Here is a 27,403-nt window from a genome sequence, read left to right as displayed (position 1 = left end):
TCACACCTTTACAAATGATTACAAATCACACATTTCGATTGTCTTCATTGGGACAATAAAGTCCATTCATTGGGATGATTTACTCGGCTAAAAGGACACATTTATTGTAGATAAAGATGATTTAGTGGCTAATATGATCATTATACGCAACATGACTGACATTTGTCTTTTTCTTTTTCATTTGCAAAGACAGGGCGAGAATGTTGCTTAGGAGGCACTCTAATGTTAGCCTTTTTGAAAGTGCGTGGTTATTAATCCCCACCAAGTCTCGCATTGGCACTTGATATCGTAGTGTCACTTTATATGGTAGTGTCACGGGGAAAACTAAACAATAGCAAACTATATTAGGGTGAAAAGTGGGCCGCTTTGTCCTAGCTAGCTAGCTAACATGCTAACGTTAGCACAATATGCTAACTAAATGTGGTACAAGTTGGCCGTTTTAAGCGGCTCGTTCGAGTCAAAAATACGCGGACGGAGTCGACGAACGAGCGGGCGGCGGCTTTGGCGAACATGGCGAGCGGACGCCTCGACGGCACGGACATAAAAAGAAGGCCTTTGGGGGCAACACAATCCATCACGACGGGCTGCCGGCAAACAAGACAACAGAGAAAATAGCGAAAGACAGAAGAAGCTCGCAGTGACGGCGTCAGGTGGCCGAGGTGCAGGACGAGAGTGAACACGCACCGGACACGACGGCGGACGAAGGCCAAATGGGAGGAAAGATGAGTAAAAATTGTGTTTTATTACCTGCTAACACGCTTCACTCAGCCAGCAGCAGACAGGGTGGTCACGTGATCAGGGCTACCCGCGGTGGATGCTCGGCTCTCCTCTCTGGACACTTTGACTTCCCCTCATTCCTCTCTGGACACTTTGACTTCCCCTCATTCCTCTCTGGACACTTTGACTTCCCCTCACTCCTCTCTGGACACTTTGACTTCCCCTCGTTCCTCTCTGGACACTTTGACTTCCCCTCATTCCTCTCTGGACACTTTGACTTCCCCTCATTCCTCTCTGGACACTTTGACTTCCCCTCATTCCTCTCTGGACACTTTGACTTCCCCTCGTTCCTCTCTGGACACTTTGACTTCCCCTCATTCCTCTCTGGACACTTTGACTTCCCCTCATTCCTCTCTGGACACTTTGACTTCCCCTCATTCCTCTCTGGACACTTTGACTTCCCCTCATTCCTCTCTGGACACTTTGACTTCCCCTCATTCCTCTCTGGACACTTTGACTTCCCCTCATTCCTCTCTGGACACTTTGACTTCCCCTCATTCCTCTCTGGACACTTTGACTTCCCCTCATTCCTCTCTGGACACTTTGACTTCCCCTCACTCCTCTCTGGACACTTTGACTTCCCCTCATTCCTCTCTGGACACTTTGACTTCCCCTCATTCCTCTCTGGACACTTTGACTTCCCCTCATTCCTCTCTGGACACTTTGACTTCCCCTCATTCCTCTCTGGACACTTTGACTTCATTCCTTCCTTTTCCTGACTGACTTTCTGCACAGTCACTTGCTACAGAGCTCCAAACTTCATGTGACCTTCCAATTAGCCCACGTACAGTACGCAGAGAGCTTCATGGATTGGGTTTCCATGGCCGGGCGGCTGCATCTAAGCCGTACATCACCAAGTCCAATGCAAAGCGTGGGATGCAGTGGTGTAAAGGACATCACCACTGAACTCTAGAGCAGTGGAGACGCCTTCTCTGGACTGATGAATCACACTTTTCGGTCTGGCATTCTGATGGACCAGTCTGGGTTTGGAGGTTGCCAGGAGAACGCTACATTTCAGACGGCATTGTGTGAAATTTGATGGAGGAGGAATTATGGTGTGGGGTTGTTTTTCAGGAGTTGGGCTTGGCCCCTTAGTTCCAGTGAAAGGAACTTTGAATGCTCCAGGATACCAAAACATTTTGGACAAGTCCATGCTCCCAACCTTGTGGGAACAGTTTGGAGCGGGCTCCTTTTTCTTCTAACGTGACTGTGCACCAGTGCACAAAGCAAGGTCCATAAAGACATGGATGACAGAGTCTGGTGTGGATGAACTTGACCTGAACCCGATAGGACACCTTTGGGATGAATTAGAACAGAGACTGAGAGCCAGGCCTTCTCCACCAACATCAGTGTGTGACCTCACCAATGCGCTTTTGGAAGAATGGTGGAACATTCCTATAAAGACACTCTGCAACCTTGTGGACAGCCTTCCCAGAAGAGTTGAAGCTGTAATAGCTGCAAAAGGTCATATTGAACCCTGTGGGTTAGGAATGGGATGGCACTTCAAGGTCATATGTGAGTCAAGGCAGGTGGCCAAATACTTTTGGCAATTTGGTGTACATTTTCTCTTTATTTACTTGTTTCTATTGTTTTTGCTCCGATCCCCCAAATTCAGTATAAACATTCATGATGAGGTGTGTATAAAAAAAAACAGGGCATACACATCAAACCACACACATCCTCAGAAATATACATCAAAATGTATGACAGTGTTCCTATGTACTTCAAACATACATATACACGTTTATATTACAAAATACACTTTAGAGTGATGGTTATTTAATGAAATTATGCTTGTAATTGGAATCGCTTTTCAATGAAAAAAAAACCCCAACACCGATTGCCTATGGCGGTCTTTCACAGAAAGACCTGAGCAAGGCAAAAGCTTAACTCAAGCCTACCCTGCTTTGACCAAACAAGGGCATGAGAAAGACCACGCCTTGTTAGAAAAAAGGGCAAAAAGGAAGTTCTAGAACTGTGAGCAAAATAAGTATAAATCCAGGATGAAGTGTGTTGGATCCTTCTCGGTCTGTTGGTGTACAAAGCTACCACAGTTCATCGCCCAAGTCCCAGAGGGGTCTCGGAATCACAGGGGTGTCAACCAAATAAAAAAAGATAGAGCTCATGTGTTATGTGACAGTCAAATAAATCCTCTAGTGACACCGGACGTACGTATATGAGACAGTGTGCAAATCTGCAGAAAGCGTTCTGATCAGATTGAGCAGAAACATAGCAGGTGGGCAACAACAAAAAGACCATACACCTTCAAGAATTCCGTATGGACCCAAACCACTGGTATGGGGGGAAATAAATACAAATAAAGCAAATTAGAATATCAGCAGGTGTATGTCAGTCAAATCAGAGATGGAAATTACGTTACAGCAGAACGTTGCTATCTAAACATTTCTCCTTTACATAATTTCAACCACAAATTGGTAAAAAGTTCCATTTTGTTTGGATGGGCCAGCGTCTTCATTTCGCTGCTGCTAAGGACAAGTTGATTGTTTTTGGGACAGAAACAAACTGTTCCAACCAGTAAATACTTCCTATTAAAAGTCAAACTGCACACCAGTTAAGTCCTTCAAAACGCTCTTTTTAGTCCTTCGTCCTCTCTTCGTATTGCCAGTCATTCCGAAGAGAAAGTGAAAATAACCCAATAAACATTGTCATATCTTACATAGGAAGCAGCGCATACTTTTTACATACTAAACCAAGCCAATAAAGTTGGATGAAATGTTGGTTGGGATTCTAAAGCCTTCTCTGGGTTCTTCAGTGGCAGACTTTGCAGTTCTTAAAACGACTGGTTCGAACATTTGTCTTTAAAAAAATGATTTGACTTTGGTGGAAGGAGAGAAGGTACAGTGGCGACAGAATGCTGAAATGTGGACAGGCAGATGCAGCAAAATCAAAGATGGGATATGACGGTGCCAGATCGTGCTCCTGAGTCCATCAAAGACAGTGATGCTGCTGAAGAAGCGGTGGGGGTGGGGGGGATGGAGGGATTGGTTTAATTAAAAAAAATGTTGGTGTATAGCAATGACAAGGCTAGCTAGCTCCACAATCCCGCGTAGTTCCCGTGGAGGCCGGAACAGAGCGGTCCGCCTGCTACAAACAGTTTAGTGCCAGAGTCGTCGTAGCAGTGCGTGTACACGGCGTTGGGGAAAGAATGAAGGTCTGAGAAGTAACTCCTCCATGTTTCATCGTGATTCTGAAAACAAGAAGTAAGAGTGGACTCAGTTTGGACAATTGTCAGATGTAAGAAATGGTCCGCAGGTTATATACCAGCCAGCCTTTCCCTGTGGTGAGCTTGAGAATGCCATCCCCGGAGCACTTCCGGTACCCTCCGTTTGGAATCAAAGGACTCTCTAGGAATCTCTGGGCCCTGATGTCGTAGAAGAGAAGTGAACCTTGACCAGTGCCCACTGTCACAATGTGCTCATAGAAACTCACAGAACGGATCCCTGCGCAGAAATACACACACGTTTCCAATTGGATTCTCTACACCTACTGCTTTTGAAAGGGCTGTGGAAAAGAAAAGATGGCGTACCACTCCCTCTCTCTCTGGAGTTGACTGACTTGATATTGTTTGTCGGCTGCCGTGGATCCAAAAAAGAGACATGGGCCTGAGACCCTGCAGCGTACACGGACCAGTCCTGCCCATAGGCCAGGCACACATTCTCTTTGCAGTGAGGCAGCTTGGTAGACAGGAGCTGCAGAGAAGCCATACACAATATTGATTTATTTAGCGTTTATTGAGTATGTCATAGTCAGTTCCATATCATACATGTACGGTAGTACATAATATACATACTGTACATATCTCCAAAAGACAGTCTTGTGTCAATGGCAATATTATTATTTCACAAAAAAAGAAAAGAAAACTAAACATCTCTCTAAAGGGTAACGGGAAGAAGTATAAACATTTTAAATCCTCCCCTTTTTTACATAGTTAACTTGAACTAATATCCAGTTTCCTGATACGAGGAGTGTATTCGCATCCAAACTGCAGCAGAGACTTTTATTTTTTGTCCTGTCCAGCCACTCTGGCATTTAAACAAACGGATGTGTTGTCGTAGATGCTCATATCTGCTGTACAGATTAACTTTACAAAAGAGAAGTGTGGGATACTTCTCTTGTTGCCCTACTTGTATTTGACTTTATTAAATGGATTTAGATTATTATTTGGCGCAAGTGGACTGGAGCAGGAGGGGATAGAAATAACATTGAGGGGATAAGACAGAGAGACAACAACAACAACATCAGCAAATAAGATGTGTACAAATATGAAACCAAGAGTGATAGCAGAGAAGCAGTTAGTGAAGTAAATATTAATAGCAGAAATGACTGAACATTATTGCATTACAAATGGAGCAATAGAAATACCAACAGCATCCTCAGGGACTCATCCCACCCAGGCCACCACTGGCTTGAACTCTTGCCCTCAGGGAGGCGCTATAAGACCATCAAAGCAAGGACATGTGGGCTCTGTACCGAGGATGTCGTTGTGGCTTGTACAGCCCTTTGAGACACTTGTGATTTAGGGCTATATAAATAAACATTGATTGATTGATTGATTGACAAATAGACTGAAAAACAGTTTCTATCCTAGAGCTGTTATTGCCCTAAACTCCGCACTTACCTGAACACTCACCACTTTATTACTTGCTTACCTCTGATAGAGATCTGCTGTGCAATATGTTTAACATTTTATTATGTTTTTAAATTGTTTTATTATTGTTGCTGTCTTCAGACTATTTTATGTAGGTTTGTTTTAAAAGCACTGAGCTGGATTGCTGTCCAATTTAGTTGTTTCCATACAATGACAATAAAGGTATTCTGATTCTGACTAATAGAAATAGTACCACTGATAATGAATAATAATAATTACGTCTAAAGACTACAGAGCAGGGGTCACCAACGCGGTGCCCGCGGGCACCAGGTAGCCCGTAAGGACCAGATGAGTAGCCCGCTGGCCTGTTCTAAAAATAGCTCAAAGAGCAGCACTTACCAGTGAGCTGCCTCTATTTTTACATTTGTATTTATTTACTAGCAAGCTGGTCTCGCTTTGCCCGACATTTTTAATTCTAAGAGAGACAAAACTCAAATAGAATTTGAAAATCCAAGAAAATATTTTAAAGACTTGGTCTTCACTTGTTTAAATAAATTCATACTTTTTTTTACTTTGCTTCTTATAACTTTCAGAAAGACAATTTTAGAGAAAAAATACAACCTTAAAAATTATTTTAGGATTTTTAAACACACATACCTTTTTACCTTTTAAATTCCTTCCTCTTCTTTCCTGACAATTTAAATCAATGTTCAAGTAAATGTTTTTTTTTATTTATTGGAAAGAATAATAAATACATTTTAATTTAATTCTTCATTTTAGCTTCTGTTTTTTCGACGAAGAATATTTGTGAAATATTTCTTCAAACTTATTATGATTAAAATTCAAAAAAATTATTCTGGCAAATCTAGAAAATCTGTAAAATCAAATTTAAATCTTATTTCAAAGTCTTTTGAATTTATTTTAAAATTTTTGTTCTGGAAAATCTAGAAGAAATAATGATTTGTCTTTGTTAGAAATATAGCTTGGTCCAATTTGTTATATATTCTAACAAAGTGCAGATTGGATTTTAACCTTTTTAAAACATGTCATCAAAATTCTAAAATGAATCTTAATCAGGAAAAATTACTAATGGTGTTCCATAAATTATTTTTTTAAAGTTTTTCTCTTCTTTTTTTCGGTTGAATTTTGAATTTTAAAAAGTCGAAATTGAAGATAAACTATGTTTCAAAATTGAATTGTCATTTTTTTTCGTGTTTTCTCCTCTTTTAGACCGTTCAATTAAGTGTAAATATCATTAATTATTAATAATAACATAGAGTCAAAGGTAAATTGAGCAAATTGGCTATTTCTGGCAATTTATTTAAGTGTGTATCAAACTGGTAGCCCTTCGCATTAATCACTACCCAAGAAGTAGCTCTTGGTTTCAAAAAGGTTGGTGACCCCTGATACAGAGGTTTGTCAGGTGTAATCTTAGAATACAATTAAAGACACTATTTTTACTCAAAGTAGATTTAAAGGGGACCTATTATGCAAAACCAGCTTTTATCACCGAATACTACCTGTTGTGTATTTGGGGTCTGCAAAAGTCCTGAAAATGTTCAATCAAACAATGGAGGCATGGCGTAGATATTTATTCATTTGCCCAACTTGTGACGTTTTTCAGATTTGTGACGTCAGCGGATATTTCCATATATGATAGAAGTCCGCCATTGTAGTCAGACGCTGTAGTCGATAAGCTCCCTTTTTCCTCTCTCCTCTTGTTGTGGGGCAGACTGACTCGTACAAACACATGCATCCTTCGCTGTTGCCATTTCTAATACAAAGTAGCGCCTGGTGTATTTATCTGTCAGTAGACTCGCTATGGGAGCGCTAAAAACTACAGCATGGCTGGTGGGGTGGAAAGACGCAGTCGAAGTGGAGGCTTGTAAATAAGACCGCCCACAAAACGGCTAATACGGTGGCAGAAAGACGGTCTATGTACAATTTTGACCAAAGAATGACATGTTTTGTAGACCACAAGGAAATGTTTAAAATGTACAAAAACAAATATTATGACCCCTTTAAGAAAACATCTCAAATAGACTTGCCTTGCACAAAGTGTGTTCGGCGTTCCAGAGGTGGAAGTAGCCATCCAAAGATACAGCACCCAGTTCCTTGACAAGAAGAAGAGAAGATGCAATTGATTGAAGCTAAAGGGTGTGAAGTCAATAAAACCCAATCACATTTCCTTTCTGTTCAACTGTAAGAGATATCCGTGTTAGATGTCAACACTCACTTTATTGTTGTTATTGAAGGCCAAAGCGCGGACTTTACAGTTGTAGGGGTTGGTATATTCCTTTGGGATGTCTTTGAGGGCACGGTGCGAGATATGGGCATAGGAGGGCACAGCCCCCTCGCTTTGACTGTGCTCAGCCTGGCTCATGACTTCCTCCGTCACCTCCCACAGACCCATGGAGCCATCCCGTGAACCTGTGCATTGAAACATTAACAAGGAATGAGTTCAGTGCATCGATAATGGCTAACAAAGCATGGCCATTAGGATATGTGAAGGACTTTAGGAAAGGTCAAACCTGTCTATAGCGACCACTTAAGGGAAACTGCAAAAGTAGCCATCTTTGGGCCAGTACCTTTACATGTTTTCTCCAGCGTGCGTGATTGTGGAACACAAATAGCAATGTTGTTGTGGAGAGTTGGCACTGTAAGATGTTGTCAAAGGTTGGTTGTGTTCTTATTAAGGTCAAATAGTGTACCTATTATACCTAACTGACTAGAAAAAACTAAAAAGTACAAGATGTTGTTGAAGGGGACGCGCTGGGAGACCTCATGCGCACAGACACTACGATCTAAGACCGAGGTCGGGACACCACAGACCACATACATTTTGAATTCTCTTCTGTCAGATCTTTGTCTGAAAATTGTATATCAGTCTGGTATCGGAAATAAACAATAAAGAAATAAGAATGTGAGCTAGCTTAATGGTACACGTTGGTTGAGTCTACCTTCTATTTAAATGGGTTAGCATTGGGGGTGTCAGTAATCATTGATCAATATATATATCGATAAAACTATTTATATTTCTAAATTTCAAGTGTATTGATTTATGCTCCGCAAGTTTGCCTCCCAGAAGATAGGTATCGATCAAAGATCATTTTAAAAAGGAATCGGTTGATTTTATCGATACTAGGAAAAAGGAAAACATTGAAATTCAGAACGGCAAACTTTATATGAAGTTTAGCGCTTTTAATAATAAGGATTTGAAATGTTAAGTCTGTTTGTCCGTCTGTGGCTTCATCAAAAAAAAATGGCGGATACCTAAGACGGTCAGGATCGTCGTAACAAACGTAAACACCAAAATAATACATCATAAATTATAGCACAAAACCTTTCAGCTACAGCACCATTGCAAAAGCCACAACAAAGACACAATTACACAAAACAATAATTTGAAGCTGCACCACAACTGTAAACCACAAAAAAAAATAAAAAATAAAAATATATATATATATATATATATATATATATATATATATATATATATATATATATATATATATATATACATATATTTTTTTAATTCCAATGCGGCCCCCCAGTCAAAAAGTTTGGACACCCCTGACTTAGATAAACAAAGTCTCTTAGGCAGAAGTTTACGGTATTATAAAGTATCCGCTAACAAACGTGTCAGGATTTACTGCATAATTGGCTTAATTATTGCAGCCACTATGTGTTGCCAAAAAACAAATAACCATCCCACTTCAAATTAAAGGACAGCATAAGTCCTGTCCAATTAAAAATGATAAATAGGTTAGTGTTTTCATACCTTGTTCTCTGTTCACTTGATCAAGCCTTTATTTATATAATGATTCTAATAATTCCACATTGTAAAATAATTAAAGTATGTACTATAATTTGTGCTGCTATTGTATCGGCCAACACTCAAAGCTCCAATATTGGTATCGTATGGGAAGTGAAAAAGTTGTATCGGGACCACTAAACACCCGCCGTCATCACAAACGCATAGTCTTTGAAGGTTAGGAATGAAGACATTTATTTATATATATAACGTGTTACATCAACGTGGCTTCATAGTAAAAGAGTGCAGGTACTAGACTGGCCTGCCTGTAGTCCAGGGGCCGTACTTATCAAGCTTCTCAGAATTACTCCTAAGAAGTCTGCTAAGAGTTGACTTAAGAGTAAATAAATTATTCGCTGAAAGCTGCACTTAAAAGTTAGTTATCAAGCGTCTTACTCACACTTTCAGCGAAGTGTAGGACTGAATCTTAAGTGTCACACTCAGAGCTGAATTACGACATTACTATGTGCCGTAAATGGAATTTTAGGTGACGTCATTTCTGTGTCCATAGAAATGACCAATCACGGAAGGGAATCCGTTGTCTAAGAATAAAGAAATATCTTGGAAATATTTAAGTGGACAATGGGAGTGTATATTTTGACAATAAACTACAAAATAATACAAAACAAACAAGTCCCCGCCGGCACTCACGCTACCGCTCCCTCTCTTCTCTTCTGTCGCCCACACACTCACTGACGTCACTCACCTCACGGCCACACACATACACTACTGCCATAACATTTTCTTTCCAATTCATTAATTAGGCAACTAATTTGAAACTGGTGTCGGTGGCTCTATATATACTAGCCCACTGCAGACACATGCAGAAATCAACATGGAATCGAAAAGTATTAAATGTGTGACAAAAATAATACCCGCTCTGTCTAAACGATACCGTTTGATCAGCTGCTCGTCATCAAACAAATCCAGGACATCGTTCCGCTCCCTGAATGTTCGCGCACGTCTCTCTCGCCTCAGTGCCATCCCCTGCTGGCAACTCCTAACCACTTAAGACACCTCTGAAGGTCTCTTAAATATCGTGGAGAGTAGGAGTGATTCTTAGACTTAAGAACGTTGATAAAAAGCTTTTATTCTTAAGTTGGAGAGTAGGACTAAATTTCGCAAATTCTCAGGACTTAAGTGTAAAATGGCACTCTAAGAAGCTTGATAAGTACGGCCCCAGACATGTCTCCCATTGAAAATGTGTGAAGCCTAAAATAGCAGAAGGGAGACCCCCGGACTGTTGAACAACTTAAGCTGTACATCAAGCAAGAATGGGAAAGAATTCCACTTCAAAAATGTGTCTCCTCACTTCCCAAACCTTTACTGAGTGTTGTTAAAAGGAAAGGCCATGTAACACAGTGGTGAACATGCCCTTTCCCAACTACTTTGGCACATGTTGCAGCCATGAAATTCTAAGTTAATTATTATTTTGCAAAAAAAAAATAAAGTTTATGAGTTTGAACATGAAATATGTTGTCTTTGTAGCATATTCAACTGAATATGGCTTGAAAAGGATTTGCAAATCATTGTATTCCGTTTATATTTACATCTAACACCATTTCCCAACTCATATGGAAACGGGGTTTGTATATACACACATATATAAACACACATATGAGGTAGCAAAGCTTCCGTATCGTTAAATGCGTGATGTACAGCTGCAATATCTGGCTGATCGTAGGGCGCATGGCTAATTTGAATGTGGGGCGTGTCTGCCAGTGTTGCAGGTCTCTTTAGGTAGGAAAACTGAAACAATAGGGATTCATATCATAGCAAGTTTTGGTATTAGTGGTCACTAGGAAGAGTAGAGAAACTATTCTGGGATGCAAAAAAAAGACAGGTGGGCGCTATAGACGAGGTTAATAACACTACTTTTCTCTGCGGGGGACATTTGTGTGGGCGCCTTTGACAGGTGGCTGCTAAAACAGCTTTGACTGTACATCAGTTATCTTCTAAAATAATGAATATATATGTTTCATGTTTGATAACTGAATTTAATGAGATGTTGTGCATGCCTTTGCAGTGTAAAAAACAAAGCAACATGGTGGTGACACAAACACATTGGTTGATACAGAGAACTCACCAGAAACAGCCATCCTGTCACTGATCCATGCTATTGAGAAGATCCAGTCATTGTGGCCATCCTAGCAAACACATAACCACAATGTAGCAAAACAAGTCTCACAGCAGGACGTTAGCATGGAGAGGCCTATTGAAAGATGTTTATTCTGCAGAAAGGACCTGACGGCTGTAACAACATGGGGGTATAAGGCATTTTGATTGAAACTTGTATTAGTAGATGGCACAGTACAGTACATGTTCCGTACAATTGACCACTAAATAAGTTTTTCAACTTGTTTAAGTCGGTGTCCACGTTAATCACTTCATGGTAAAGGCAAGGGGATTCCACATGAAATGTTATTAGTGAAAACTCACATCTCCAACGCAGACAGGGTCCAGCGTGGGCAGCTGGTAGATGGCTAGGCTGTTGGGGTTGTCTCCTCCAGTCGCTAGGAGGGTTCGAGAAGGGTTGATCTCTATAGCGTGGATCCCACAACCCTGCTGGTCCAGCCGGGAATGAGAGCTCGCCGTGGAGTGGTAATGCTGCACTGCCCCGACCACGGAGCCTCCACCATGACATACCCTGTCCTTGAGCATGGGGATGCGAGTTATCTGCCCAGTCATCACATTGGTTACGAAAAGCTGGAAGAAAGCCCCAAAATAAATTTGGGTTATACAACTATAGTCACCGCCTGCAAACAAAGAGCCAGAAGTCCAAATAGACAATAAGAAACTCTATATAGCATACAAAATGTAGGAAGGCCGCACAACAAACTATTTAATTTTTGAAATTCTTCAAAATTATGCAGCAAATAAAAATGATATATCGTATTTTCGCGCACCGGATTATAAAGCGCCCTGCTGATGAGCAGGTCTATTCAGGTCTTTTTTCATACAAAAGGCACAGCAAATTATAAGGCGCATTAAAGGGGTCATATTATGATTTTTTTTGTAAATGTAAAAGACTTCCTTGTGGTCTACATAACATGTAATGCTGGTTCTTTGCTCAAAATGTTGCATAGATGAAGTTTTACACATCATCTTCAAGTCTCTTCAGGATGCGCCGTTTTGGGGGCGCTCTTATTTACGTGCCTCCACTTGGACAGCGTCTTCTCCTTGTTGTAGCGTGCAAGGACGGGAGTGGAAGAAGTGTCAAAAGATGGCGCTAACTGTTTTAATGACATTCACACTTCAATCAATACCGGAGCAGCATCTCCTCATCCGTGGCTCACTAGTGCAACAACAACAACGCCCGAAATGTGTCCGTGACCGGAACTCTCTAATAACCAAAGTTCCTTGGGTGAATAATATAAACTCACTACACCGGTATGTTTTAGTGCTTTCATGGCGAGTTTACTGACAGATATAAGTAAGAACTTTACACTACTTTATATTAGAAATGTCAACAGTGGAGGGTGAATGTCACATAACAAGAAGATAGAGAAAAAGAAGCAGCTTATCGACACAGATGCGCGCAAATTTTCCGGACTTATGCAGATCTCAAATACAGATCAGCAGGTACCAGAAGGTAGGAAAAGTGGGTTTGCACAATATTGCGAAACAAAATGCCAGATAATGTCTGCTAATGGGTGCCATTTTGCAGTCCTTATACACAGTGCCGGCCCAAGCCTCCATGGGGCCCTAAGCAAAATTTGATTTTGGGGCCCTCTATTTCTGCCAATAATATTGATTGTTGATCATTCACACACCTACTATAAACTCATTGCGGCCCTGGCAGTGTTGTTTACATGATCCTATTGTCAGCCTGGCATATCTTTACAAATGACATGTCATTTATAAAGATATGGGGGTGGCCCAGTTAAGAACATAAATAATACCAATGAATGAACGAATGATGTCCAGAGTGCCACGTATGGTTCCTAATCTTAAAATGTAGAAAACATTCAGCTACAAGAGTGGCCTGGGGTTGAACAGTCCAAGTGATAAAGCTTTGTATTTACAGTAAAAGTGTCATCTTGTCTCATCAGTCTTGTACATATTAGTCTTTAATTACTAGTTTATATTTTTAGGTAATTGTTCATATTTAATGTTTACTTTGTACAAAGAGAGCACAGTCTACTGAAGTTAAATTCCATGTGTGTTAAACATAACTGGACAATAAAGCTGATTCTGATTCACTTTATTATTTTTGGTAACAAAAACCTGAAACAGCAATGTGCAAAAATAATTCGTAGTGCAAGAAAAACAATAAAGTGCAACAATAAAATCACTTAAATATATATAAAAAGGAACAAATTCAATTGTACATAAAACAACATAATTAAATTAAATATCAAGCAAATACTTAAATAATATTAATGAACAGAGTTACCAGAAACAAGGTAACATAACGGTTTATAAACAAATATAAAGTTACTACATATTAAAACTATGTAAATGTACATAACGATGTGCAAAAAAATTTGGGGGAAAAAATCAAAATAAACTACCTTAAATTAAGGTCCTTAATTCACACATTTGACCATCACATCACAGTTTTGTTCCTCTGTTCTTCACCACACACACCACTCCACCCACTCCTTAAAACCTGGGCTTCCTGGCTTTTCTGGAGGCAAAGTCATTTATGACATCACTGTAAGAAATCTGATGGCCGACTTTGTTATTAATACTAATCACTGCCATGTACGAGTCTGACTCACACTCCTACATGCAAAAAATAAAAAATAAGAATTTTTTGTTAATTGCTTTTGGGGGCCCCCTGGTGGCCGCGGGGCCCTAAGCAAGCGCTTAGTACACTTATGCCTTGGGCCGGCTCTGCTTATACACACACCATAGTAATACTGGTATCTCTGACTATGGTATCCGTAATGGGCCGACAATCCATCAAAGTCATACTAAAACATTTTGACAGATTTTTGAGTGCCGTGTGTAATGTTCTTTATTTTCAATGGAGCATTTAAAGTTGCGTTGTTTACAGGCGTCATATTGCAGTCTACACATATCTCTTATGTGTTACTGCCATCTACTGGTCACACTTATCATTACACCACGTACCAAATAAAATAGCTTCGAGGTCGGTCATTACAACCAGAATTATTCCGTACATTAGGCGCACCGGGTAATAAGGCGCACTGTCCATTTTTGAGGAAATGAAAGGATTTTAAGTGCGCCTTATAGTCCGAATAATACGGTACTTAAAAAAACAACTCATTTTTAAGGTGTGTCTGCTTTTATTTTGCCGTGGCGAGCCACCATGATCCGTTACATTAAGGGTAAACCCTGTTGGGTAGTTGACAGAGATTGTAATGAGCTGGTAGTGTGTTCTATGCCTGTGTGCCGCTGATAGAGACAAAATGTTGTCCTAAGTCGCTGGATGTTACAAGTTCAAAGCTAAAAAAAAAGAGAGAGAAAACTCACCGTGTTGCATTTGGTCCCGCACACAACCTGCTGTTGGTTGAGCCACTGTGAGGCAAATACTTTGTTGAGACGCCCGAGAGAGAACTCCCTCTCCTTCAGGATGCCAGGGAGCCTGCCGGCAGCAAAGCCTCGCAGGCTCCGCTGGAGCTGCAACTCGTGCTGCTGCTGAGGTCTGAACTCTCGCCCGCGGAGGGCACAGACCACCGAGTGGCGACTGCACCACCACTGCACATGGCGGGATGAACAAGAGACACGGCTCCGCTTGTATGGTGCCGGACCCCAGCCCAGCTGACGGAAGAAAGGTATACAAATGAGGACAAATATGGTCAAGTTGGATTAACAAACAAGGTACAGAGCACTCTTAGAATGACGGCTTCGTCACGTAAATAAGACAAAACAACACATTCTGAAGAGACAGTCAGAAAGCGACTTGAAAATGGTCTGTAGAGCAAAATCTATGCAACATTTGGACCAAGGCACCACCATTACAACTTATGTAGACCAGTGTTTCTTTACCAATTGTAAAGCCACCAGAAAATATCTGTTTCTCAGCAGTGGTCCGTAGGGGCTGCAGCCGTACTTAGTCCTGATTTATTCGTATTTATTTATTTGACAGGAACAGGACAATTACACAGCCGATGTCAGAGTACATAAGACTTCTAGCTCATTTACAACCCTCATCCCTGGTTAGGCTTTTAAAGAAAAGTTGAGAAAAGCGAAAAAAACACACAAAAAGATTAAGACAAGTACAAAATAAAAATAATTGGCCCCATTTGTCCATACTACACCCAGTTCTAGTGCTCACACTTCACTTGTAAAACAGTTTTCCACCACTTGAGGCAGTAATGACAATCTCAAAGTTTGGGGAAAAGTCATAAAGAAGTTTATTAAGCGCAAAAATTATGAATAAGTGGTAAAGCTGTATTTTCATTTGCACTTTAATCTTACTGGCAATTTAGTTAAGAAACATATTCATTATCAATTTATTTATTCATTTTTGCACAACCTAATTGTATTTTTCGTTAGGTATTTATAAGTCCCTTCTTATGCAGTATATTTGGTTAGTACTCATTTTTGTAATCAGCCTGACCCAAGCCTAAATTAGCTTTATGTGTTAAATAATAATCTATGTGATTAACACATGCTTTCATATTACTTGACAAGGTTGAATTATTTTAAAATATAATTTATGAATACGATTAAAATCAAGAGTAAGATGACTAATTCAGTGTTAATATTTGAATGGGCCCCGGGCCTCTCTGTAGTGGAAAAGTTTGGCCTCGAGGTCAAAAAGGTTAAGAATACCTGATGCAGACCACTGGGAAGGGTTTTAAATGTCGAAAAAAAATCATAACATGACCCTTTTAAGACCGATTTATTTCTATCGAACACTAAATAACGGTGGTAAAAAAATATACAGGTTTTGTAAACAAATTGAGACCATTAAAAATGATAACCATATATTTCGGTTGAAAGCGAGGCAGGAATATAAAGTTATGTAGATCAATGTGTACCTCATCATTCCACTCTCTAATATTTGGAGAAGTAGGTCTGTTTTGAATGAACCAAACACATTCAAACCACAGTAGTGCGTACACAAACACACACTCCCACGTTTAAAAGGAGCCAGATCAACCAAAATAAAGTCGAGATCTAGTATGATTACGTCATTGACTTGGGTGCATGTAAAAAGATGCACAATTGGGAATAAAAGGCATAAGGCAGAAGTGTCAAAGTCCTTTTCACTGAGGGCCACATCGCAGTTATGTTTGGCCCCAGAGGGCCGTTTCTAACAGTGAATACTATTAGTACTCAATTGTTTTATGCATTTTATTAGTAGAGTTTTTAAAAACTAAAATGTAAAAATTAAAAAAAAGTAAAATTGCCATAATTTCACCTCAAAATGTAGTGTATATTACTGTAAATGGAAAAACCGTACTGCTGTTTTTATGGTTAAAAAGGCAGGCCAGTTGCCACAATTTTACTGTAAAATTTACATTTGTTTTTTTACTGTGAATAAGAAAAACTGCAATTCTACAGTAAAATTTTGGCACCTGAGCTGCGTGTTTTTTTTTATTTTTTAATTTTTTACCACAAATCAACAACTGTAGATTTTTCTGTGTATTACTGTAAATGCCAAAACGGCACCATAGTTTATTACAGTAAAAAAAAGTACAGTTTTTTTCACTTCGAGGAAAATGCTGTAAAAACCACAGTCAATTTCCCAATTTTACCATGAAATCTATTGCTACTTTTACATTGTAGAATTTGATGGATAACTTGCTTTGAAATCATTATTAGTATGTATTTCTATTTAAAAAATGGCTTGAATGTTTGATCATATATTTTTGCATAATTCGACAATATTTTAGTAATAATAATAATTAATATAATAATTTGCGTTTACATTTCTCCCAAAATAGAAATAATACATTTTGTAAGAAAAGTTACATTACTTTATTGATACATATTATTTCCAGGCTTTCGAGGGCCAAATAAAATGAAGTGGCGGGCCACATCTGGCCCCCGGGGGCCTTGAATTTGACACCTGTGGCATAAGGTGTCAAAACACAGGTTTTGTTTACATAAAGTGGACAATGAACTAAACAGACACTAAATTAATAATTTAGTAAACTTCTGACAGAAAATATGTACAGTAGTGATTCTCAAACTGTGGTATGTGTACCACGAGTGGTACGCAGGCTCCTTCTAGTCATGGCACGCCAAAGATTTGATTTATTATTTAAGTGCAGTGTTCTATTTTCCTATATTCAAAGACAGTGTTACTGTTCAAACTGTGTGTAATGTATCTACATAAATGTTGATGTATGAAAGTTAGGCCTACATTTTCTAATTGGCTTAATGGTGTACAATTATCAATCAAATCTTGGAGAATGATTAAGAGTACAAAAGCCCTTAAATTGATATCTTTGTTAAAAACATTTCAAGTGATTTAGGTAGCCCTTTTTGTCTTTTTTTTTCTTTCATATTTTTTAGTTTTTGTTTTCTTTCCTTAACATTTGTGTGAATCATAAATGTATGTTTGTTGTTCAATAACAAAATAAAAACAATAAATACATTTACAGCTTGCTAACGTCAGGGTGCACACTTGACATGAAATAACAGCCATCTAGTCACTTTTACTCTATACCAGGGCTGCCAAACTCGCTTTCACTGAGGGTCGCTGGTAACAGTGAATAATATATGAATTTTTTTAGGCATTTTATTATATATTTTTTATGTACACTATCAAAAATTCTGGGAAATGCCTTGCCAGTTTTTTACTGTAAAATATACAGATTTATTCTACAATATATTACAGTAAATGGAAAAACAGTACCCAGTTTTTTACAGTAAAATACTGGCAGCTTAGTTGCCAGAATTTTACGGTGTTTTTTTTTTTACAACATCCATCCATCCATCCATTTTCTACCGCATGTCCCTTTTGGGGTCGCGGGGGGTGCTGGAGCCTATCTCAGCTGCATTCGGGCGGAAGGCGGGGTACACCCTGGACAAGTCGCCACCTCATCGCAGGGCCAACACAGATAGACAGACAACATTCACACTCACATTCACAACATATTACTGTAAATGGAAAAACTGTACCATTGTTTTTTGTCTTTTTCTGGCAACCGAGCTGTCAGTTTTTTACCATAGAAAAAACTGCAGTACCGTTTTAACATTTACAGTAATACATCATTAAACCGCAGATTTTACAGTTTAAAAAAAAAAAAGGCAGTTTACTCGCCAGAATTTTACAATAAAAGTGGTAGTTATTTTCAATTTACAGTTATATGCCTTTACCGTAAAATTGATGTAAATGATGACAAACAGGAAGTGACCATATATGTATCAGTAATTGGTATGCATTGGAAACAGGAAGTGACCATATATGTATCAGTAACTGGTATGCATTGGAAACAGGAAGTGACCATATATGTATCAGTAATTGGTATGCATTGGAAACAGGAAGTGACCATATATGTATCAGTAATTGGTATGCATTGGAAACAGGAAGTGACCATATATGTATCAGTAATTGGTATGCATTGGAAACAGGAAGTGACCATATATGTATCAGTAATTGGTATGCATTGGAAACAGGAAGTGACCATATATGTATCAGTAATTGGTATGCGTTGGAAACAGGAAGTGACCATATATGTATCAGTAATTGGTATGCATTGGAAACAGGAAGTAACCATATATGTATCAGTAATTGGTATGGATTGGAAACAGGAAGTGACCATATATGTATCAGTAATTGGTATGCGTTGGAAACAGGAAGTGACCATATATGTATCAGTAATTGGTATGCGTTGGAAACAGGAAGTGACCATATATGTATCAGTAATTGGTATGCGTTGGAAACAGGAAGTGACCATATATGTATCACTAATTGGTATGCGTTGGAAACAGGAAGTGACCATATATGTATCAGTAATTGGTATGCATTGGAAACAGGAAGTAACCATATATGTATCAGTAATTGGTATGCGTTGGAAACAGGAAGTGACCATATATGTATCAGTAATTGGTATGCATTGGAAACAGGAAGTAACCATATATGTATCAGTAATTGGTATGGATTGGAAACAGGAAGTGACCATAAATGTATCAGTAATTGGTATGCATTGGAAACAGGAAGTGACCATATATGTATCAGTAATTGGTATGCGTTGGAAACAGGAAGTGACCATATATGTATCACTAATTGGTATGCGTTGGAAACAGGAAGTGACCATATATGTATCACTAATTGGTATGCGTTGGAAACAGGAAGTGACCATGTATGTATCAGTAATTGGTATGCGTTGGAAACAGGAAGTGACCATATATGTATCAGTAATTGGTATGCGTTGGAAACAGGAAGTGACCATATATGTATCAGTAATTGGTATGCGTTGGAAACAGGAAGTGGCCATATATGTATCAGTAATTGGTATGCGTTGGAAACAGGAAGTGACCATATATGTATCAGTAATTGGTATGCGTTGGAAACAGGAAGTGACCATATATGTATCAGTAATTGGTATGCATTGGAAACAGGAAGTGACCATATATGTATCAGTAATTGGTATGCGTTGGAAACAGGAAGTGACCATATATGTATCACTAATTGGTATGCGTTGGAAACAGGAAGTGACCATATATGTATCAGTAATTGGTATGCGTTGGAAACAGGAAGTGACCATATATGTATCAGTAATTGGTATGCATTGGAAACAGGAAGTAACCATATATGTATCAGTAATTGGCATGCATTGGAAACAGGAAGTGACCATATATGTATCAGTAATTGGCATGTATTGGAAACAGGAAGTGTCCATATATGTATCAGTAATTGGCATGCATTGGAAACAGGAAGTGACCATATATGTATCAGTAATTGGCATGTATTGGAAACAGGAAGTGTCCATATATGTATCAGTAATTGGTATGCATTGGAAACAGGAAGTGACCATATATGTATCAGTAATTGGTATGCATTGGAAAAAGGAAGTGACCATATATGTATCAGTAATTGGTATGCATTGGAAACAGGAAGTGACCATATATGTATCAGTAATTGGTATGCATTGGAAACAGGAAGTGACCATATATGTATCAGTATTTGGTATGCATTGGAAAAAGGAAGTGACCATATATGTATCAGTAATTGGTATGCAATGGAAACAGAAAGTGACCATATATGTATCAGTAATTGGTATGCAATGGAAACAGGAAGTGACCATATATGTATCAGTAATTGGTATGCCTTGGAAAAGAATAGGATTAAATAAGACTTGCTTCTTCTACTCATTTTCGGGCACTATAAAGAAATGAGAATAAGTAAATTAAGTGATTCTATAAACACCTTCAAATTAAACTATCATTTTCTGAAGAGTTTAACGACTTAATGGGTCCTTCCAATGTGATCAAGTAGCGACAAGATCGGCTAACATTTACAGTCACGGTGCTAACAATTTGGCTAAAGCTTGCTAACGTCAGGGTGCACACTTGCACTTTATCAGCACTTTTAAATGAATCTGACATCAACCGCGCATTATTTTATCATCAAAATATGTTATAGAGTATTATAAAGGTTTTTGTCACTGCTAGGAAGCACACCCAAGCTAGCTTAGCACAAAGCTAGTTAGCATGCTAACACGCTAACAGCACAGTTGGTGTCCGCCTACCTGTTGTTGGTCCTTGGGCTCTCCTGCCTTCCTTTTCCTGCTAACTGTCTTCCTCGCCATAGTCTGACACACACAGCTCCCGCACCCACATGGAGGGAACACCCGACTCTGGACGTCGGATCATAAAATGTGGATAAACGATGTTGTTCCTCGGCCTTTGCTAGTGGCTCCGATGACAAGCAAGGACGGTCACATACGGGATACGTCGCGGACTGGGATGGTCGCTAAATGACTGGCGTTGGCCTGCTCTGAATGTCAAAGACGATATTAAACCATACAAAGTTGAAGTCTGTAGCTTCTTCCCCCCCCCCAAGAGTAGCGTCAGCAGCAGCGAGATCATCGGGACTCTGCGCAGCCGCACTCGTTAAACATCAACAACAACAAGGTCGTACGTGAACGCGCCCGTCGAACGTGCTCGTTCACGACGATTGCCCGCTGCCATTGATACTTTACGTGGTCCTGTCGGGTGGCAATGACCTCTTTTCACCCCCTTCAAAACGTGATTATCCACCCATATTGTCGTCCTCAAACTTGAGGAACAAAATAAATAAAAAAATACATACACAAATTCCACCATCTCACTAACCTATAAGAAAATAGGAGCACAGCGTTGTGCTATGGACTATTATGATATTTAACACACACCATGTCCAAGTAATCAAAATCAGGAGCTTAAATTCTTAGAAAAATACAGCGGTAACTCGGTTTTTATACGCCTTGGTGTTAATATGAGTCGGTTTCAGGCGAAAATGTTTACAAAAAACGTTGAAAGTCAGCGAGAGTTCGCATTTCCCCAAGTGTCACTGAACGCAACACGTGCAAAAACAATGGCAGAGATTCAATTAGCTTGTAGTTGTTTAGATGTATTAAGTTCAAGTAAAGTAGCAATGATTGTCACACACACCCCAGCTCTGCATTTGACCCATCACCCTTGATCACCCACTGGGAGGGTGAGGGGAGCAGTGAGCAGCAGCGGTGGCCACGCCCGGGAATCATTTTTGGTGATTTAACTCCCATTTCCAACCCTTGATGCTGAGCGCCAAGCAGGGAGGTAATGTGTCCCATTTTTATAGTCTTTGGTATGACTCTGCCTATTATTGAATTTCCGCCAAATATTCATTATAAATCGGATTTGTTTTTCAGGGTTAAAACATACAAATGTGTTTTCACAACCTTCTAAATGCAGTTTTAACACTATTGGAGCCCTCTAGACATGAAATAACACCCACATTGTCACTTTTACTCTATGTAATACAAAACCCAAACGCAGTGAAGTTGTCACGTTGTGTAAATGGTAAATAAAAAGAGAATACAACAAATCCTATTTAACTTATATTTAATTGAATAGACTGCAAAGACAAGATACTTAATGTTCACATTGAGAAACTTCATTTTGCAAATAATCATGAATTTAGAATGTAATGGCAGCAACACATTGCAAAAATGGCATTTTTACCAGTGTGTTACATGGCCTTTCCTTTTAACAACACTCAGTAAAGGTTTGGGAAGTGAGGAGACACATTTTTGAAGTGGAATTCTTTCCCATTCTTGCTTGATGTACAGCTTAAGTTGTTCAACAGTCTCCCTTCTCATATTTTAGCTGCCACACATTTTCAATGTCTGGACTACAGGCAGGCCAGTCTAGTACCCGCACTCTTTTACTATGAAGCCACGTTGATGTAACACGTGGCTTGGCATTGTCTTGCTGAAATAAGCAGGGGCGTCCATGAAAAAGAAGTTGCTTGGATGGCAACATATGTTGCTCCAAAAACTGTATGTACCTTTCAGCATTAATGGTGCCTTCACAAATGTGTAAGTTACCCATGTCTTGGCCACTAATACACCCCCATACCATCACACATGCTGCCTTTTACACTTTCACCCTAGAACATGTCTTGACCACTAATACACCCCCATACCATCACACATGCTGCCTTTTACACTTTCACCCTAGAACATGTCTTGGCCACTAATACACCCCCATACCATCACACATGCTGCCTTTTACACTTTCACCCTAGAACATGTCTTGACCACTAATACACCCCCATACCATCACACATGCTGCCTTTTACACTTTCACCCTAGAACATGTCTTGACCACTAATACACCCCCATACCATCACACATGCTGCCTTTTACACTTTCACCACATCGATGTGGAATGCGCTCCCAACAGGTATAAAAGAAAGGGCATCTCTATCCTCCTTCAAAACCGCTATAAAAGTTCACCTCCAGGCAGCTACAACCCTAAACTAACACCCTCCCCGGATTGCTAATAATCAAATGTAAACAATCAAATGCAGATACTTTTTCTTATGCCTTCTGATCTCTCTCTCTCTCTCTCTCTCTCTCTCTCTATGTCCACTACTTGATGTCCATATCCCCCCCCCCCACCCCCCCTCCACACTCCTGATTGTAAATAATGTAAATAATTCAATGTGATTATCTTGTGTGATGACTGTATTATGATGATAGTATATATGATAGTATATATCTGTATCATGAATCAATTTAAGTGGACCCCGACTTAAACAAGTTGAAAAACTTATTCGGGTGTTACCATTTAGTGGTCAATTGTACGGAATATGTACTTCACTGTGCAACCTACTAATAAAAGTCTCAATCAATCAATCAAAAACATGTCTTGACCACTAATACACCCCCATACCATCACACATGCTGCCTTTTACACTTTCACCCTAGAACATGTCTTGACCACTAATACACCCCCATACCATCACACATGCTGCCTTTTACACTTTCACCCTAGAACATGTCTTGACCACTAATACACCCCCATACCATCACACATGCTGCCTTTTACACTTTCACCCTAGAACATGTCTTGACCACTAATACACCCCCATACCATCACACATGCTGCCTTTTACACTTTCACCCTAGAACATGTCTTGACCACTAATACACCCCCATACCATCACACATGCTGCCTTTTACACTTTCACCCTAGAACATGTCTTGACCACTAATACACCCCCATACCATCACACATGCTGCCTTCTACACTTTCACTCTAGAACAATCCGGATGGTTCTTTTCCTCTTTGGTCCGGAGGACACGACGTCCACAGTTTCCAAAAACAATTTGAAATGTGGACTCGTCAGACCACAGAACACTTTTCCACTTTGCATCAGTCCATCTGAGATGAGCTCGGGCCCAGCGAAGCCGGCAGCGTTTCTGGGTGTTGTTGATAAATGGCTTTGCATAGTAGCGTTTTAACTTGCACTTACAGATGTGGCGACCAACTGTAGTTACTGACAGTGGTTTTCAGAAGTGCTCCTGAGCCCATGTGGTGATATCCTTTACACACTGATGTCGCTTTGTGATGCAGTACCGCCTGAGGGATCGAAGGTCAAGGCCTTGCCATTTACGTGCAGTGATTTCTCCAGATTGTCTGAACCTTTTGATGATATTACGGAGCGTAGATGGTGAAATCCCTAAATTCCTTGTTGACAAATGTTGTTCTTCAACAATTTTCTCAGGCATTTGTTGACAAAGTGGTGACCCTTGCCCCGTCCTTGTTTGTGAACGACTGAGCATTTCATGGAAGCTGCTTTATACCCAATCATGGCACCCACCTGTTCCCAATTTGCCTGTTCACCTGTGGGATGTTCCAAATAAGTCTTAGATGAGCATTTCTCAACTTTCTCACTCTTTTTTGCCACTTGTGCCAGCTTTTTTGAAACATGTTGCAGGCATCAAATTCCAAATGAGCTAAAATTTGCAAAAAACTAAAGTTTCTCAGTGTGAACATGAAATATCTTGTCTTTGCAGTCTATTCAATTGAATATAAGTCGAAAAGGATTTGTTGTATTCTCTTTTTATTTAGCATTTACACAAGGTGACAACTTCACTGCTTTTGGGTGTTGTAGTAATGCTGCCTCAGGCTGAGCCAATCAGTGGCCACGACACTGAACAGCATGCTCTGATTGGTTTGTTCTTGACAACACTACTGTAGTGGTGATATGTTTAGGTTATTTTTATTTCCTAATGCTTGAAAAATATTTAAGATATGTAGAATATGCACAAAAAAAAAAGAAGGTGCCACTGACATATTAGTACCATCTATTGTCGTTAAAACATTACTAAGATTTCCTCTCAAGTTTCCCATCATCAGTGTCTTGCAAAGGCAACACTTAATAAAGCATAGTTTTTAACAAAATGTGATACAAATTCAATGTTATGATTTCAATACCAGAACAAAACAATGGATAATGATATTTTAATGTGAGAAGGCAAGTCGGTGCCTCATAGCAAGGAATAATGGCATGAATGGACAATCGTCTTGTTTTGGCTGCACTTGGACTAAATTGACTCTGCAGTGGAGGGGAAAACAAGAAGAAGGCACAGGAGTGTTCATCACAAATCATACCAGTAAGACTCTCACTACTTGAATTTAATTTCATTTGATGAAACCATTTGCTTATTTTGCTCATTGTGACCTTAGAAGTTGAACATTTGTAAGCCACAATCAAGGAGGTGGTTAAGATGACTCAGCAGATATGTTGGAACCCACACAGTCCTTGGGGGGATCAAACGAGAAGAACTAAATGCAAACCCTAAAACTTTGACAACAAATGGTGTCAATTCAATGGTGAACAAACTGGCTTCATCTTTAATTATTTGGTCTGTGTGGTGTAAGTTGTAGTAAAACTAAGCAGCTGGTGCAGACTCCGTTCTTACGCGTCAAGACAAAAATGTATAAAGGACTTAATTAACAGCGTAGACTAAATGGAAACACAGAGTGTGTGGTACAGGTACTGTGTGACATGTTGTGGTGTGCGGGTCGATACCAGGGGCCGTACTTATCAAGCTTCTTAGAGTGCCATTTTACACTTAAGTCCTGAGAATTTGCGAAATTTAGTCCTACTCTCAAACTTAAAAATAAAAGCTTTTTATCAACGTTCTTAAGTCTAAGAATCACTCCTACTCTCCACCATATTTAAGAGACCTTCAGAGGTGTCTTAAGTAGTTAGGAGTTGCCAGCAGGGGATGGCACTGAGGCGAGAGAGACGTGCGCGAACGTTCAGGGAACGGAACAATGTTGTTGTTTTTTTGATGACGAGCAGCTGATCAAACGGTATCGTTTAGACAGAGCGGGTATTATTTTTGTCACACATTTAATACTTTTCGATTCCATGTTGATTTCTGCATGTGTCTGCAGTGGGCTAGTATATATAGAGCCACCCACACCAGTTTCAAATTAGTTGCCTAATTAATGAATTGGAAAGAAAATGTTATGACAGTAGCGTATGTGTGTGGCCGTGAGGTGAGTGACGTCAGTGAGTGTGTGGGCGAGAGAAGAGAGGGAGCGGTAGCGTGAGTGCCGGCGGGGACTAGTTTGTTTTGTATTATTTTGTAGTTTATTGTCAAAATATACACTCCCATTGTCCACTTAAATATTTCCAAGATATTTCTTTATTCTTAGACAAGGGATTCCCTTCCGTGATTGGTCATTTCTATGGACACAGAAATGACGTCACCTAAAATTGCGTTTACGGCACATAGTAATGTCGTAATTCAGCTCTGAGTGTGACACTTAAGATTCAGTCCTACACTTCGCTGAAAGTGTGAGTAAGACGCTTGATAACTAACTTTTAAGTGCAGCTTTCAGCGAATAATTTATTTACTCTTAAGTCAACTCTTAGCAGACTTCTTAGGAGTAATTCTAAGAAGCTTGATAAGTACGGCCCCAGATCTTCTCCAATATCAATTCTTCAATCAAAATAGCGATACTTTTGATATGCTTTAGTTCATGGGTGTCCAAACTTTTTCAACCAAGAGCCACACACTGAAGACTCGACGTATGCGGGGGCCATATTTTACATTTTTTCATCGAAAAAACCCTAAAAACAGATTTGTATTATAGGTGACTAAGTATGTTATTAGTTGGAACATTTGAGCTTTTTTTTTTTTATTACATACCGATTATTTTTTGCTCTTTTCCCCATGTAAGAATAGAATAGAAATAAGACTGTAACTGCATAAGTGTGTCCAAAAAATCTGCCTGTACAAAAATATGAATGTTAGGTTACATATTTAACAGTGTTTATAACGATTGTTGTAATTGTTCCTGTTAATTTATGTTAGTATTATTTTAATGAACTACACTTTGTTTATATATATACATATACAGTACAGGCCAAAAGTTTGGACATACCTTCTCATTTCAATGCGTTTTCATTATTTTCATGACTATTTACATTGTAGATTGTCACTGAAGGCATCAAAACTATGACAGCTGTGAAGTGAAAACCATTTCAGGTGACTACCTCTTGAAGCTCATGGAGAGAATGCCAAGAGTGTGCAAAGCAGTAATCAGAGCAAAGGGTGGCTATTTGGAAGAAACTAGAATATAAAACATGTTCAGTTATTTCACCTTTTTTTGTTAAGTACATAACTCCACATGTGTTCATTCATAGTTTCATTCATAGTTCATTCATAGGTCTCCCACCTTCCGTTTATTTCCAAAATTCTCGAAAAAATTGTTGCACAGCAGCTAAATGAACACTTAGTGACTAACAATCTCTGTGAACCTTTTCAATCCGGTTTCAGGGC

General features: G+C 39.4%; 2 protein-coding genes across 6 annotated transcripts in view; both read right to left on the bottom strand.

The window, feature by feature from the left end:
• Positions 1-983, bottom strand: part of ubap2a (ubiquitin associated protein 2a) — a 61,925-nt gene extending 60,942 nt beyond the window's left edge. For 3 of the 5 annotated variants that reach the window (XR_009827775.1, XM_062063265.1, XM_062063275.1), the window contains exon 1: positions 748-983. The gene's annotated coding sequence lies outside the window, so the exon portion shown is untranslated. The remainder of the gene's footprint in view (positions 1-747) is intronic. The other 2 variants (XM_062063256.1, XM_062063284.1) reach the window with 1 other exon arrangement.
• Positions 984-2,318: 1,335 nt separating this feature from the next.
• On the bottom strand, positions 2,319-21,217 carry dcaf12 (DDB1 and CUL4 associated factor 12). Its single transcript, XM_062063243.1, has 9 exons — positions 20,822-21,217; positions 14,643-14,930; positions 11,640-11,906; positions 11,287-11,347; positions 7,623-7,816; positions 7,435-7,500; positions 4,325-4,487; positions 4,060-4,238; positions 2,319-3,985 (listed from the first exon to the last, which is right to left on the bottom strand). The coding sequence occupies exons 1-9, from the start codon at positions 20,879-20,881 to the stop codon at positions 3,827-3,829; spliced, it is 1,437 nt and encodes a 478-aa protein (XP_061919227.1). The 5' UTR covers positions 20,882-21,217; the 3' UTR covers positions 2,319-3,826.
• Positions 21,218-27,403: the final 6,186 nt, after the last annotated feature.

The sequence above is a fragment of the Entelurus aequoreus genome, linkage group LG01 (genome assembly GCF_033978785.1).
Source record: "Entelurus aequoreus isolate RoL-2023_Sb linkage group LG01, RoL_Eaeq_v1.1, whole genome shotgun sequence".
Lineage (NCBI taxonomy): Eukaryota > Metazoa > Chordata > Actinopteri > Syngnathiformes > Syngnathidae > Entelurus > Entelurus aequoreus.
This window is presented reverse-complemented; position numbering and strand designations above follow the sequence as displayed.

Excerpts from the sequence above, each read along its gene's own strand:
- dcaf12 (XM_062063243.1), bottom strand. The coding sequence starts at position 20,881 with ATGGCGAGGAAGACAGTTAGCAGGAAAAGGAAGGCAGGAGAGCCCAAG. Across the intron at positions 11,907-14,642 it reads GCGGGACCAAATGCAACACG|CTTTTCGTAACCAATGTGAT; the intron begins GTGAGTTTTCTC and ends GCTTTCTTCCAG. Across the intron at positions 4,488-7,434 it reads CCGAACACACTTTGTGCAAG|CTCCTGTCTACCAAGCTGCC; the intron begins GCAAGTCTATTT and ends GCTTCTCTGCAG.